At 46.1% G+C, this 12,123-nt stretch overlaps 1 protein-coding gene across 1 annotated transcript; it reads left to right on the top strand.

Annotated features, from left to right (window-relative positions):
• Positions 1–297: 297 nt before the first annotated feature.
• On the top strand, positions 298–4,702 carry LOC143012935 (uncharacterized). The gene is made up of 2 exons (XM_076166276.1): positions 298–819; positions 4,382–4,702. Exons 1-2 carry the CDS (start codon positions 324–326, stop codon positions 4,681–4,683), a joined length of 798 nt encoding a protein of 265 aa, XP_076022391.1. The 5' UTR covers positions 298–323; the 3' UTR covers positions 4,684–4,702.
• Positions 4,703–12,123: the final 7,421 nt, after the last annotated feature.

The raw sequence follows: 12,123 nt of genomic DNA, 5'->3' as shown, positions 1-12,123 counted from the left end.
CTGTGTGAATAGGTGCTACAGGCCCCTAAAGGCCCCTAAAGGTGTCCCTGCTTCCAGACCTGGACACCTTTAAGACCCTGACCCGGGGTGAGTTCACACTTGTGCTCTGTTTAATCAGTGTTGTCCCCCCCTGATGACAGAGATGTCCGGCTATTGGCGGAGACCAAGAGGGCACGTCATCTTCATCAATCAGGGACTGCGTGCGTCCTCCTCTGAGGAATGTCCCCGTGCTCGTCCAGCCGCCTGACCAAGCGTGCAGGGCGCAGGAGAGGCCGGCCATCAAGCGCACCCCCGTCCAATGATTATGCAGGGAAGAGGTGATAATGACTTCCTATCAAGAGTTAACGGCCGAAGGGGAGAGGAGCCCTGTGTTCGCGGTCATAAAGCAGGACCTGAGCGGCAGGACTCATCTGCAACTCGGCAGTCGGCAGGAGGGGAACTTGGACCGGGAAGTTGCCTCGGGATTTTCTCCGCACCTCCACTATCAAAGTGGGGGTCTCCACGCTCCGGACAGCCCTCCTATCCCCCCTCCTCCTCCTCCGCCGTGTGGGGATGAGGGATTCTCCCCGCCGGCCTGCCCCCACTCGTCCCGGGTCCCCTGGCGGCGCGGGGCGCGGGGGCATGACGCTCCAGGACGCGGCGGCACCGGCTTTGGGTCACTTCCAGAGCAGACCCGGGCTGTGTCTCATGGTGCCCCCCGGGTTCACGCCGCGGCAGCGGCGAGAAGTTCAGCCAAGTTGGACCGTAGCAGAGCAGATCCGGACGAAAGGAGTAAAACTTTTGAGTGGATGAAGGTGAAGAGGAGTCAGCAGCAGACGGGTAAGTTTGTTTTTTTTGTTTTTTTGGGTCCAAACTGCAGCCTGAGGAAAAAAGTACAAAATGCTTCAATTTTACAGCTCTATTCGATTATTCGGCTTAATCGATAACTTTCACTCATAGTTGGGGCAAGTTACAGTTTTTCCTCGAAGTTTTCTGCACCAGCTGGGAAAAAAAGAACAAAGCTGACGCGTCTGTGCGTCACCAGGCTCCACGTCCTCCGTCATCAATAAACAAAAAAATATTGTAGGAATCATCTCCACGCGTTTTTTTAACCGCAAAAAATTTAGAAAGGCGCCCTAACGGTCCTCTGGGCTCCACATTTGAATATGCACATGAGGCTTATGGTTTCCTCGCCGGCCCGCGTTGCAGCTGCACTGTTAGGCTGATTAACATGTTTGCTCCCCCTGCTGTTATGAAAGGAATCGGGATGTAAGGCGCGTTCAGACGGAGGTAAAGGTGTAGTAACAGGCCTGCTTAGTGTACATCCAACCCGGAAAACCGATCAATTATTTACCCTGACCAACCAGCAGCCTCTGAATAATGCAGCAGACTCTCAGGAAGTTGAGTAAAACTTACTGTTGTGAGCTGCACAGCCCTCCTGATTATTGATTAGTTGTCTGTTTGTGATGAAAGCCCTCAAGTATTGATTTCAGTTTGCTGCAGCTTTACATGTGTCCATCTTTTTTAACATAATTGCTGTCACAGATCATCTTCCCCCTGACTGATGAGACCTGGGCAAAGAGCCTGACAAGGCTGCTGGTCAGCTGCTTTAAAAGAAGCAACTCTAGGCTGCTGATGAGTGTACTTTCATCTAAACTGATCACCTATCAATCCCTAATTATCCATGAGTCAAAGAACAGGGGTGGACATGGTGTCTCAGGGGGGCCCAGTCAGACCCCAGGTGAGGTGGGGTAAGGTTCCTCTCTCTCTGGCTTTTCCTAAATGAAGATAGTGTTGATGTTTGAGGTCGAATCTGCAATTCAGATTTCTTAGTCAGTTAAAATGAAGGATTGGTAGTTTCCATAGTGACCAAATTGATGGAAATAGTAAAGAGGCTAATAGACAACCACGCATTTAATTCATTCACATTCTCTAGTGCCATTTTACACCAGGATCTTTACAAAAAACTTTAAAATCAAGAATCTTTAGGTGGATTTTCAGCTAAATTCACACAAATTATCAAACATCCGAATATTATTTGTTAAATTTTAAGTTTGGGGCTAAATTTGGGACATTTTCATAACTTGTAGGAAATAAAACGTAAACTGTAACCAACAATAAAAGGATGCTTTCAATGGAAACATAATGTAGGGGGGCCTTCTTAGCTGGGGGCCCAAATCCCTCCCCTGCTTATATCCGCCCCTGTGAAAGTATCATCAATTAATTATTGTAGCCAATCAATATGTCAGTGGGCTGATTGGCTGAGTTTCATGCATTTGGATGTGTGTTTCCTCCACAGTCCTGCTGGTTCCTAACACAGTCCGTTAACCGTAAGAGGCCCAGGGTTCATATCTCGCTGGCGTGTTAAACGCTGAACTGAACGCAGCAAAGCAGCACACACGCGCTACAAAATACAGATTAGAGAGTAAAACGCTGATTTAACGCGCGGCTACACGTGTTTACGACGAGGCAAAAGGTGACAGGAGCACCTCGGATTTGTCTGTGGAGACGTTAATATTTATGACATAGCAAATGACACTCATCCCAGCCAGTGCTCACACCCACACACCCGCCCACACACACACAGACACAGGTTAGCTTGGTATCCCTGTAACCTCTTCCTGTATCTCTCTGAAGGGGATCATGTGGGCAGGAGTGAGTCATTAGTGCTACTGTGTAACTTGTACGAGTGTCATTAGTGAAAGTATTCTTTGCTCAGGAGGTTGTATTGGTTTTGGCACCAAACAAAGCGCGGCGTATTCTTCCACGCTGAAAGGCCTCCACAGACCTGCTGTAACCTGATCTCCTGGCTCACTGTATATACTCCCAGTGCGTCATTCTTCAATTATGCTTTGACAGCACCTGAATTACTGTGGGCTGGATGCCCAGATGACTGAGGCAATGCGTATCGATCCATCCCCCTTTTCTTCTTCCCTCTCCTTGGCTTGGGAGGCCCACACGCTCCCTCTGCATGCTCGCCCCAGCTATTTTTAAGCATGCAAGTCATTCCTCAAATATTTAGTTTGATTCCTTTATGCCTGCTGGCCGGCATCAATTCTATTATCTTTGGAGCCATTAATCAGGACGTGCGTTGCGATTTGCACTCCTGAAAGCGGCGTGTTCTTAATTACGTGCAGCTCCCGTGCGTTGGTTTCTTCATATTGTCTGCCCTCTAATTCCCACACCGGGTTACCTTGACATTCATTTCCTTAAAACACAGACGTCGACATTTATCCTGTCGCTGACCTTTCCATCTGCTATGCTTTTCCAAGTGGCTAGAGGCCTGTTAACCTTCCTGGCTGTGAGTTGTGGAGGCAGACGCTGCACTACACCTGGCACGCTGACTCCATTATGCAGCAGCAGCAGCAGCACATTTTCTCACAGGCAAAAAGACACACTGATGACTGCCCACAATGTCAGCGAGGAGGAAATCAAGATATAGTTTCACTTCCTGTCATTCATTTCACATAAGCAGCGCAGATGATCCTTTAATGTGTAACCCAGAAACCTCAGAGGAAAAAATGGAGACATTCGTCATTAACGCAGCACTTGAAAGGATTTGTAAACTGTTAAACTGTCATTGACACACAAAGACCTAAAGGCAAATTATTAATGATTTTGATGAATACAGCTAATGGACTGTAAATGCTGCAGAAGTTGTTTTGGATCAGCGTAAATCGCCACATATCTGCATAATGTTTTCTGTGATATGACAAACTTGTTCAGGATACGTTTTAATATCAATAAAATCATAATAAAAGAACACCTGTACAGTATAAGAGCCCGGCGATAAACAGGAGCTTTGTGGAGCTCATAATGTCACAGAGGGGCTGATTTTTCTGCATATTTCCGCCTCTGCTCATCATATTCTACAGCTGTTCCTCTTATTCTGTCCACCCTGATGCACAGTTACACCTGTGTGGATGCTGCCAGCTGCCTGTAGGCTGTTAAGGTTGATACCTGTGTGAAATACGTCTCTGTTACTCAGACAGGGGGAGAGAAAAAAATGTCTGCAGGGTGAAGAGTTCCTCTCCAGTCATTTCCATCAGGCAGGAGGCAGGCAGCCAAACCCCACAAATCAATTTATGGAAAATAATTTCTCTGACTGTTTGAATATTTCTTGACATTATTTCATCACAGAGATCTGGAACATTTGTTTGTGTTGTTTTTATTTAGCATGTTATAAGCAAAATGTGTAGCTTCAGTACTTTATTTGTGAGCTTTTAAGTCAAGTATCAAACAGTAAACTGGTTTAAATAAGATTTATGAAAGTTTAGTATATAAGAAATATCTTTATTATTTTTCCCATCACGTTTCCTGTTTTAAAGTGTGAATGATTTTATTGTGAAAGGGTTTGTGCCGGTGTGTGATCCGGCTGACGGGTGTTTCCGTGTGTCCCCAGCCAGGAAGTACGACGCGCCCGGCGGCTTGTCTATGTTCGCCCCGGGCCTCGGCACCGTGTGTGCGGACACCCACCCGGACCCGCATCCGGATCCGCACCCGGACGCTCCTACCGGCGGCGGCGGGCCGAGGAGCAGCTTCAGCACCAGGCAGCTGACCGAGCTGGAGAAGGAGTTCCACTTCAACAAGTACCTGACGCGGGCCCGGCGGGCGGAGGTGTCCGTGGCCCTGCGGCTCAGCGAGACCCAGGTGAAGGTTTGGTTCCAGAACAGACGCATGAAGCAGAAGCGATTACAGAGGTGACGCGGCGGAATCACACGCGTCCGGCCCGGCGAACACTACGGCCACCTGCCCCCCCCACCCCACCCCACCACCCTATCACCCCCACCCCTCACCCCGCAGCCCCGCCTGACCCGATGACCTCCGGCGCCGCATGCCAGCAGGTTTTGACTCCGGGTTTGCATCGCCTTCACTCGGGCGTCTCGTTCATTTGCGTCGCCAGAGCATCCAGAGTTCCTTTACGGCAACGCGGCTCAGGGCGATCAGTCATCCCGCCTCCTCTGGCTGCTCTGCGGCGGCGGCAGCAGCAGCGACTCATTTGAATAATAAAATTCAAAGTCATTCAATTCAACAATGTAAACGACGAAACAAAATTCTATTAATTGTCCGTGAAACTGTGGCAGCTCATTTGTTTATTTCTCCTCCAATATTTATCCAGGACTTTGGACTGGGATTTATTTATTTATTCAGGCTTTATGTGATATTGGTACTTTGTTTAAAATAACTCAAAGGAATTATTTCTGATTTATCTCAGCTCCACATTTCACCATATGTTATTTTTTGAAGCACAGAGAGAAACGCGCTTCTATTTATAAGATCTACTTTTGATATCACACAATCACGCTGCTGCTTCTATCCGCGTGTTATTTGTTTAAAAGTTCCAGTTTTATTGAAATTTTATTGTCTAACTCTTACTGAATTATTTAAGACTTCAGAATGTGTTTCAGCACTTATTTAAGGGCAGAAAAGTCACGTGTGCACCTGTTGTGGACACGTGTATGTTTGCAGAAATTCATCGATTAATTTATTCGACCATCAGCTGATCTATATTATGCTTGATTTTCACGATCCTCCGTCCCCCGCGAAGATTCCACATGGCCACAAGTGACTGATAGATTTATCGATCGCTTGTATTAAGAGTATTGATCCGTGCTGATCCATCCTATTCGAGGGACAAACCCGGGAGCGTTCGCATACCGACTATAACTGCATATTAATGGATTATAAAAACTCGACGATCGGCAGTTGTCTCGTCTTTTATTGCGCCACGCATCGCATCAGAAAAAGATCATTTAGCTGGAACTCTTCATGCGGGAGAAGAAGACAATAACACGCTGCCTGGGCTGTTTTGCGGATCAACCAATAAATAGTGTTTTGGAGGGGACTTTTGTGTGTTTGTGCTGTAGACTCACACACAGTCAATGATGCTACAGGCCCGTAAACTCGCTGCTTTCTGACGTTAATGCCACTTTTAATATGGAGGCAGGAGGCGAGGAGCTGCATTAATTTGATCTAAGTGAATATTTGTGTGCAGGTTGATAACATTACAGCACAAAAGATGGATATTAACGACAACAAAGGAATTAAACTTAACAGCTGTTTGCTTAGAAATTAAACTATCATCAGAGTGAACACGTTGTGTAGGTCAGTTATAACTTTGCTCTGTGCAGTTTAAATAAGAACAATAATGAGGTAATTGGACGTGACATGCAGGCAGCAGGGCCAAGCTAATGTATGCACTTACACCGGGGTTCACCTCTCACCTCTTGGCCCCTGTGTGGCCTCGGGCCGGCGCTGACCCGGTCAGAGCTGCAGTGGGAGAGATGCTCCATTATCTCTGTGACCTCCGCGTCTCTGCTCTTTCTTTATCATTCTTTCTTTCTTCTTCTTCTCTCCGACCAGCAACTTGGAGCGCTTTTGTTCTGCTGGTGCACGTCTCCATGTCCACACAATCATATTTCATCTATAGAAAAGGCGAGCAGGCCATATGATAATTGTTGGTATTATAATTCCATATCAGGCCATATAATGTGTTTTTTTCTGCAGCTGTAGCTAACCTCATTTTTACTCTATCTCTTATTTTAATAAGCCAAAAATGATGCTCCTGGCTTACTTTATAAACTGGATGTAAGAGTCTCCTGCTTTTTCCAGCCAATGGATTTTTAGATATAAACTAGAAACCTACTTTTAATAGCAACGCTGACAGATTAAAGTTACTGCAGAATACTTAACACAACGCAATAATATCATTCCATATCAGAGACAAAGTATTTTTCATTAGGTGCCCACTGCCTTTATATTTCAAAGTGTACGTCTGTGTGAATAAATTAAAATATCCCGACATTATTTAATACAGGAAGCTGCCTTAGTGAACTGCAAACTATATGTTTTATAATGTTAATCTCATTCATTTTATCTGGAGAGATTAAAAGAGTAAAAGTTCACTCTTGCGACCCACTTCAGACATTTTCTACAAACATCTTTTACTTTTATTTACATAATTGATAACCTTGATTTTTCTTTTTCAAACCTATATCAGTTTAACTTGAAAAATGCTTTGAAGTCAATTTATTTTTAATTTGCACTTTAAGCCAAACAGGCAAAATTATGACATGAGGATGCTTAAAAAGCGTCCAATGTGTAATTCTTTCTAAATGCAAATAAGGTTAAATAAGGAGTTATGAGGACTGGAGTGACACTGATGATGATGAGACAAGGTGATGATGAAGGCTGCTAATAAAAACACACTCTCACGTGTCCACTGTGAGTTTGACCTGATTACAAGCTCTTATATTGGGTGCAAACTTTGATTAAAATCCAAACCTCTGCTTTGCTATGATGTACAATACTTCTCAAAGTGCAAACACACTCCTACAGATTTCCTTAAAGTGTGTGTGGAGGGGTTCGGAAAACTTTCCCGTAAATTATACGGCTGAGGCGAAGGTGAAAAGAAGGGGTTTGATTTATTTTGGGCGAACCATCACTTTAATTTCATTGTCTGGCAGCTCCAACATTTGCCTCTCAATTGATGAAAGCAGGCGTGCATTGTTTGTTTAGGCCTGACATTTAGTTCCAAACGCCGTCTGAGTGTGACTCTGCTCTGATGAATCTGTGCTCGTCTGTAATTCCTTCCTGAAGATGTACGGTTCGCTCGTGAGACTGACAGCTGTGCAAACACGACCACAGGCCTGCAGAGAAAAGGCAGAATAACTCAGTTTAAATGTTTATATCTGCCTGTGTAGGAACATATATGCAGAGGGTGAAAGGTCTCATTTCACTGCAAGCTTTGTCATTTAAAATCAATTTGAAACAAATCTGTGCACACATATGTACAAACTCCAAACTGCTGTATTGGGTTATGACGTGTGTGTGTGTGTGTGTGTGTGTGTGTGTGTGTGTGTGTGTGTGTGTGTGTGTGTGTGTGTGTGTGTGTGTGTGTGTGACAGCCTCTCTAGCTTCCTGTATTGTGTTGTGTTGCAGGTTAGCTGATGTGGGCAGCTGTTCCAATCCTCCTGAGGTGCACTTGGTGGCATTGAGCAATGACAGAACATATGCAGCTTACAGAATATCTTACATTACATTTTAATTTAACACATATAAGTAGGTGCCTTTTTGTCGTGTGGTATCCTAACCGGGGCTCAGAGGAGTAAAATCAATTGATCAAACTAAGTTCAGTCTGAGTCGTTGCTCAGCTGCAGAGAATTTGAATTTTCCTCTCAGGTTTTCTTCCTCTGCTCGTCTGATTTCACTGTTTTTCTTTATTTGCTCTGACTTTCATGCACAATTACTCTTTTTCTCGATCCGTCCCATTCACATATTTGACTACCAAACAAACTCTACGCTCAGGAAAGTCACAATGAAGTGCACCTGTGCGTACGGCGCATGTGTGTGTGAGTGTGTGTCTGTGTTCACATTTGTATGCCTTGTGTACAATTACACAAATGTGCGTTTTGTTTCCTAGGTGCTACTAATAAGGCGCGTAAAAAGATACAAAGCACCTATTTGAATAATTGTTCACACGCAGGCGAACATACACACACACGCTTACACACACACACACACAAGCACGCCCACATACAAATCCATACATAACATATTGTGACATAGCTCCACTAAACCACATGCACGGCGATCCAGTCCTTGCCTCTCTCCTCTCCTGCTCCACTCCAGGGAGCAGATGTTTGGGGACAGCTTACAGCCTCAGCGAATTTCCGTGTACAAAGCAAACAGCAGCACTCAGCACTTCTGGCTGCAAAGGGAAATTTGCTCTTGAAAAAAAAAAACAGGGGGGTAGTGGGGGGGCGAGGGGGGGTAGGGGGGTGGGGTAGGCCTTGGAGTCAATGTAAGGTATCATGAGGATGGGCGGGGAGGGAGGAAGAGTGAGATGGGGTGCATGCAGAGGTGAGGCCGTGTCAAGGTTGCTTGTCTGTTGCATAGGAAAATCCCCCCCCCACTTTTTTTTCCTGGAGACATCTGGTGGTGCGCATGTATGTGTGTGTGCGTGTGTGTCCAAGCCTGAGCCGATTGGCTACGGGAGGGACGGCGTCTCGTACAGTACAGTACACACCTCCCCGTGGTATGGTGCAGCATCAGTGAAATCAAACCAAGGTGGCCCCGCTTCATGGCTGATCGCGTGGAGTCTGTGTGACCTGCCTCACCGCTCGCCTCAGATTGCCCTTTCAAAAGTTGCAGACAAGCATAAAGCCGGCAAACAATGCGATGAGCCTTTAGCAAGTTTGCTGATACTGCATGTGAAACATCAGATAAGCCTCAGCTCTGCTAATGATGCCATTGATATCATCCACTGGTTTAATGGCTCTGTGCTCGTAAGGCTGCAAGTGTGGAAAACTGCAATATGACTTCAAAAATCTTCAAAGTGATACCTCAGCGATTTTACAAAATGTACCAATTTTCAGGGAAATTAAGTCCCAGACACTAAGTTGGAGCATTTGTGGTGATATGCAGAGCCACAGTCTGTATGATGAAGCAGAGAACACGTGTAGTTATACATTGAGTTAGACACTAATATGTTAACCTTTGCCTCAGAAAGTGTTATAGTCAATTTCACCTAAAATATTTGTGTTTCTCATGCATCACGATCACTTAAGTAAGTAACTTACTGGTGAGAATGTTGCAGCAGGGTGTTGAAAATTGGCTTTAAAGGGTGTTTTTCATCTTTATTATTGCTTCTATTGGTTCAATTTGTGAATCCAGATGTGTAGCCTTAAATTGTAACGTGTATAACTTCTTTTTTCTTTGCATTGTTAAAGAAGTAACGGAGGACCCGGTAAGTATGTAGCAAACATCACCAAGATGCTCCAATTTACAAATCTTTTTTTCTGTGACCTCAATGATTTTATTTAAGAATCTCTTAGAATTTAATAAAATTGCCCTTAAAGTCTCACATTCTGCCTGATCTCTGAGGTTGCGTGATCATTTCCAGTCTTTTTCCAGCGTGTACACTGCAGCCTTGCCGCATGTGTTTGGCACACACTCGTATGTAAATAGGCTCAAACATATACATACAGGCGTGCATGTACACACACATTTTGACCTCTCATCAGTGTATTATAATCCCTAAACAAACCATCATAAATGAGCCCTGCAATGCTTATTTGTCTGAACGAAGGCAACCCCCTCCTCCTCTGCCCCTGGGGTGAGGTTGCCATAGTGACAGATTCATAGACATATGGAGAGAGAGAAAGAGAGAGGGGGGGGGGAGCCGGCATGAAGGGGAGGGGCTGCATGGGTGAGGTGGCGGTGGCGGCGGCGGCGGTGGTGGAGGTGGTTGGGGTGGGGGGAGGTGAGGACGTTTGCTCTCTGTCTTTCAGATACGTCTTTGTGTTTCATCTGTCAATCAGCCATCCATGTCGATGCTGCGCTCGATGAGAGAACAGTTCATGAACTTTTCTCAATCACGTCTCTGTCAGCCGCCATCTTGCCTGTATTTCATAGAGGGGAGATTGATTCTCGCGCCGCCTCCATCACAGCACGAAGAAGACAGTGTGTGCCGACGCTCCACATAGGCGAATATTTCAGCGGAAAAAAATCGGCGAAAACAATTCATTTAGGAGAGTGTGTGCACGTTTGGCAATCTTTGGTTATTGAGTCGTTCGGGCTAATGACTAATCAACATTCGAAATGCAAATTTACTGGCGATTTGCTTGTTTACAATTAGATTCGGATGATGTAATCGACCTTTCAGCCAACCTGAGGACAGCTTGACAATGGCCAGGGAGAAAGAATGAGAGGAAGAAAGGGAGGAGGGGTGCGCTCGGGTTGAAACGGCCATCAGGAGTGGCCTTGCCGCTATAAAAACACATTTTTTCATCAGCCATTTTATGCAAAAGGGGAAGACCAGGTGCTCAATCAAACCCTCATGCCTACTGTTTTATTTTTCATCTTCACCCCTCCCAGTGCTCCTCCACACAAACCTTCTGTGTGCCTTCCCTCTACCCTCGCACCATTCTTCTCCTCCTCTTCCCTCTTTCCGTGTAATTCGTCTTCCCCGCCGCCTCTCCCATTGCCTGCTCTCCGACTGATATGAGAGAGTGACCCGCGGGCCCTCGGGGGTCAAGTGATACAAGGTCATTGGCAGGTCATCTCTGCTGACTGGCTGACCTCTAAAAGGACTTCTGGAAGGAGCCAATCAGGTCTCGCACCTTCCCCCCTAAGGCGGATCCCCCCTCCCCAGCTCATCAGCAGCCTGTGTCACATGACCAGGGCGAGGCGTCAGAGGGAGGATGATTAATGATGCTTTTAGTACCTGTTTAGAATGAAGCTGTCCACACCGCACTGTAATTACCCACTCCCAGGCGGCAGCTGCCCAACATAATTGCTTTTTGTTTGTTGACCTGGTTTAGTGCAGAAAAGATGGCTTTGGCTGGGTAAGATGGTGCTACGTACGTACAGCATACAGAGGTGATGAGGTGTGTATGTTTAAAATTTGGGTGACACTGTGTGTGTGTGTGTGAGAGCTATCAGTGTGGGGACGTCTGGCAGGCGGCGCTCTGTGAGCATCAGTCTGCTTCATTTAATGCGTATATGTCAGAGAGTTTGTAGCTACAGCCACGACATCCCAGGCATGCAGCTCAGCCACGTAAGGTCAAAGACAGCAAACAGGCCTGACAGTGCACAGGTTTACTGCATTCCACTGAGGCACACACATATCCAGCATGCTCGGGTTAAGGAGGGCTACACTCTGTCATGCATAATTTATGTCACCAGCTCAGGAGCGCGGTCGCTGCGTTGCTCTGAACATTCAAAACTAAGTTCAGAGGGTCAATGGAATTCTGCACCTACAGCTCCCCCCCCTCCATCTTTGGCTACATGCCTAAGGAAAATATGAAAATTTCAGTACCTGCAGCACAGTGCCACGGAGACAGTGACAATGAAACTCAGATAAACAGCCCCGCGTTTGACCTATGGGAAGCATAAATTTGCCGCCCATAAATCCTGGAGTGTTTCAGCTCCGTTTGGCACATTTGCTGTGCCTCTCTACCCCGACACAGAGAGGCAAGTGTCGGGTATCAGTGCTGCTGTATGAGCAGCTTTCATCCTGCTCCTGGTTCTCACATAACTCAGTGCTGCAGCCTTTATCACCGTCTCATAAATAACGAGGCTATCGCCTGATAATGTCCGCTTAATGCTTAGTCAATAAAGCCCACAGTAAGAGGGGCCTTT

Source organism: Genypterus blacodes, unplaced genomic scaffold (genome assembly GCF_046128005.1).
Source record: "Genypterus blacodes isolate CSIRO-AG114 ecotype Tasmania unplaced genomic scaffold, CSIRO-AGI_Gbla_v1 ptg000156l_1, whole genome shotgun sequence".
Lineage (NCBI taxonomy): Eukaryota > Metazoa > Chordata > Actinopteri > Ophidiiformes > Ophidiidae > Genypterus > Genypterus blacodes.
Note: the sequence above shows the minus strand (reverse complement) of the source record. Positions and strands in the feature narration are given on the sequence as shown.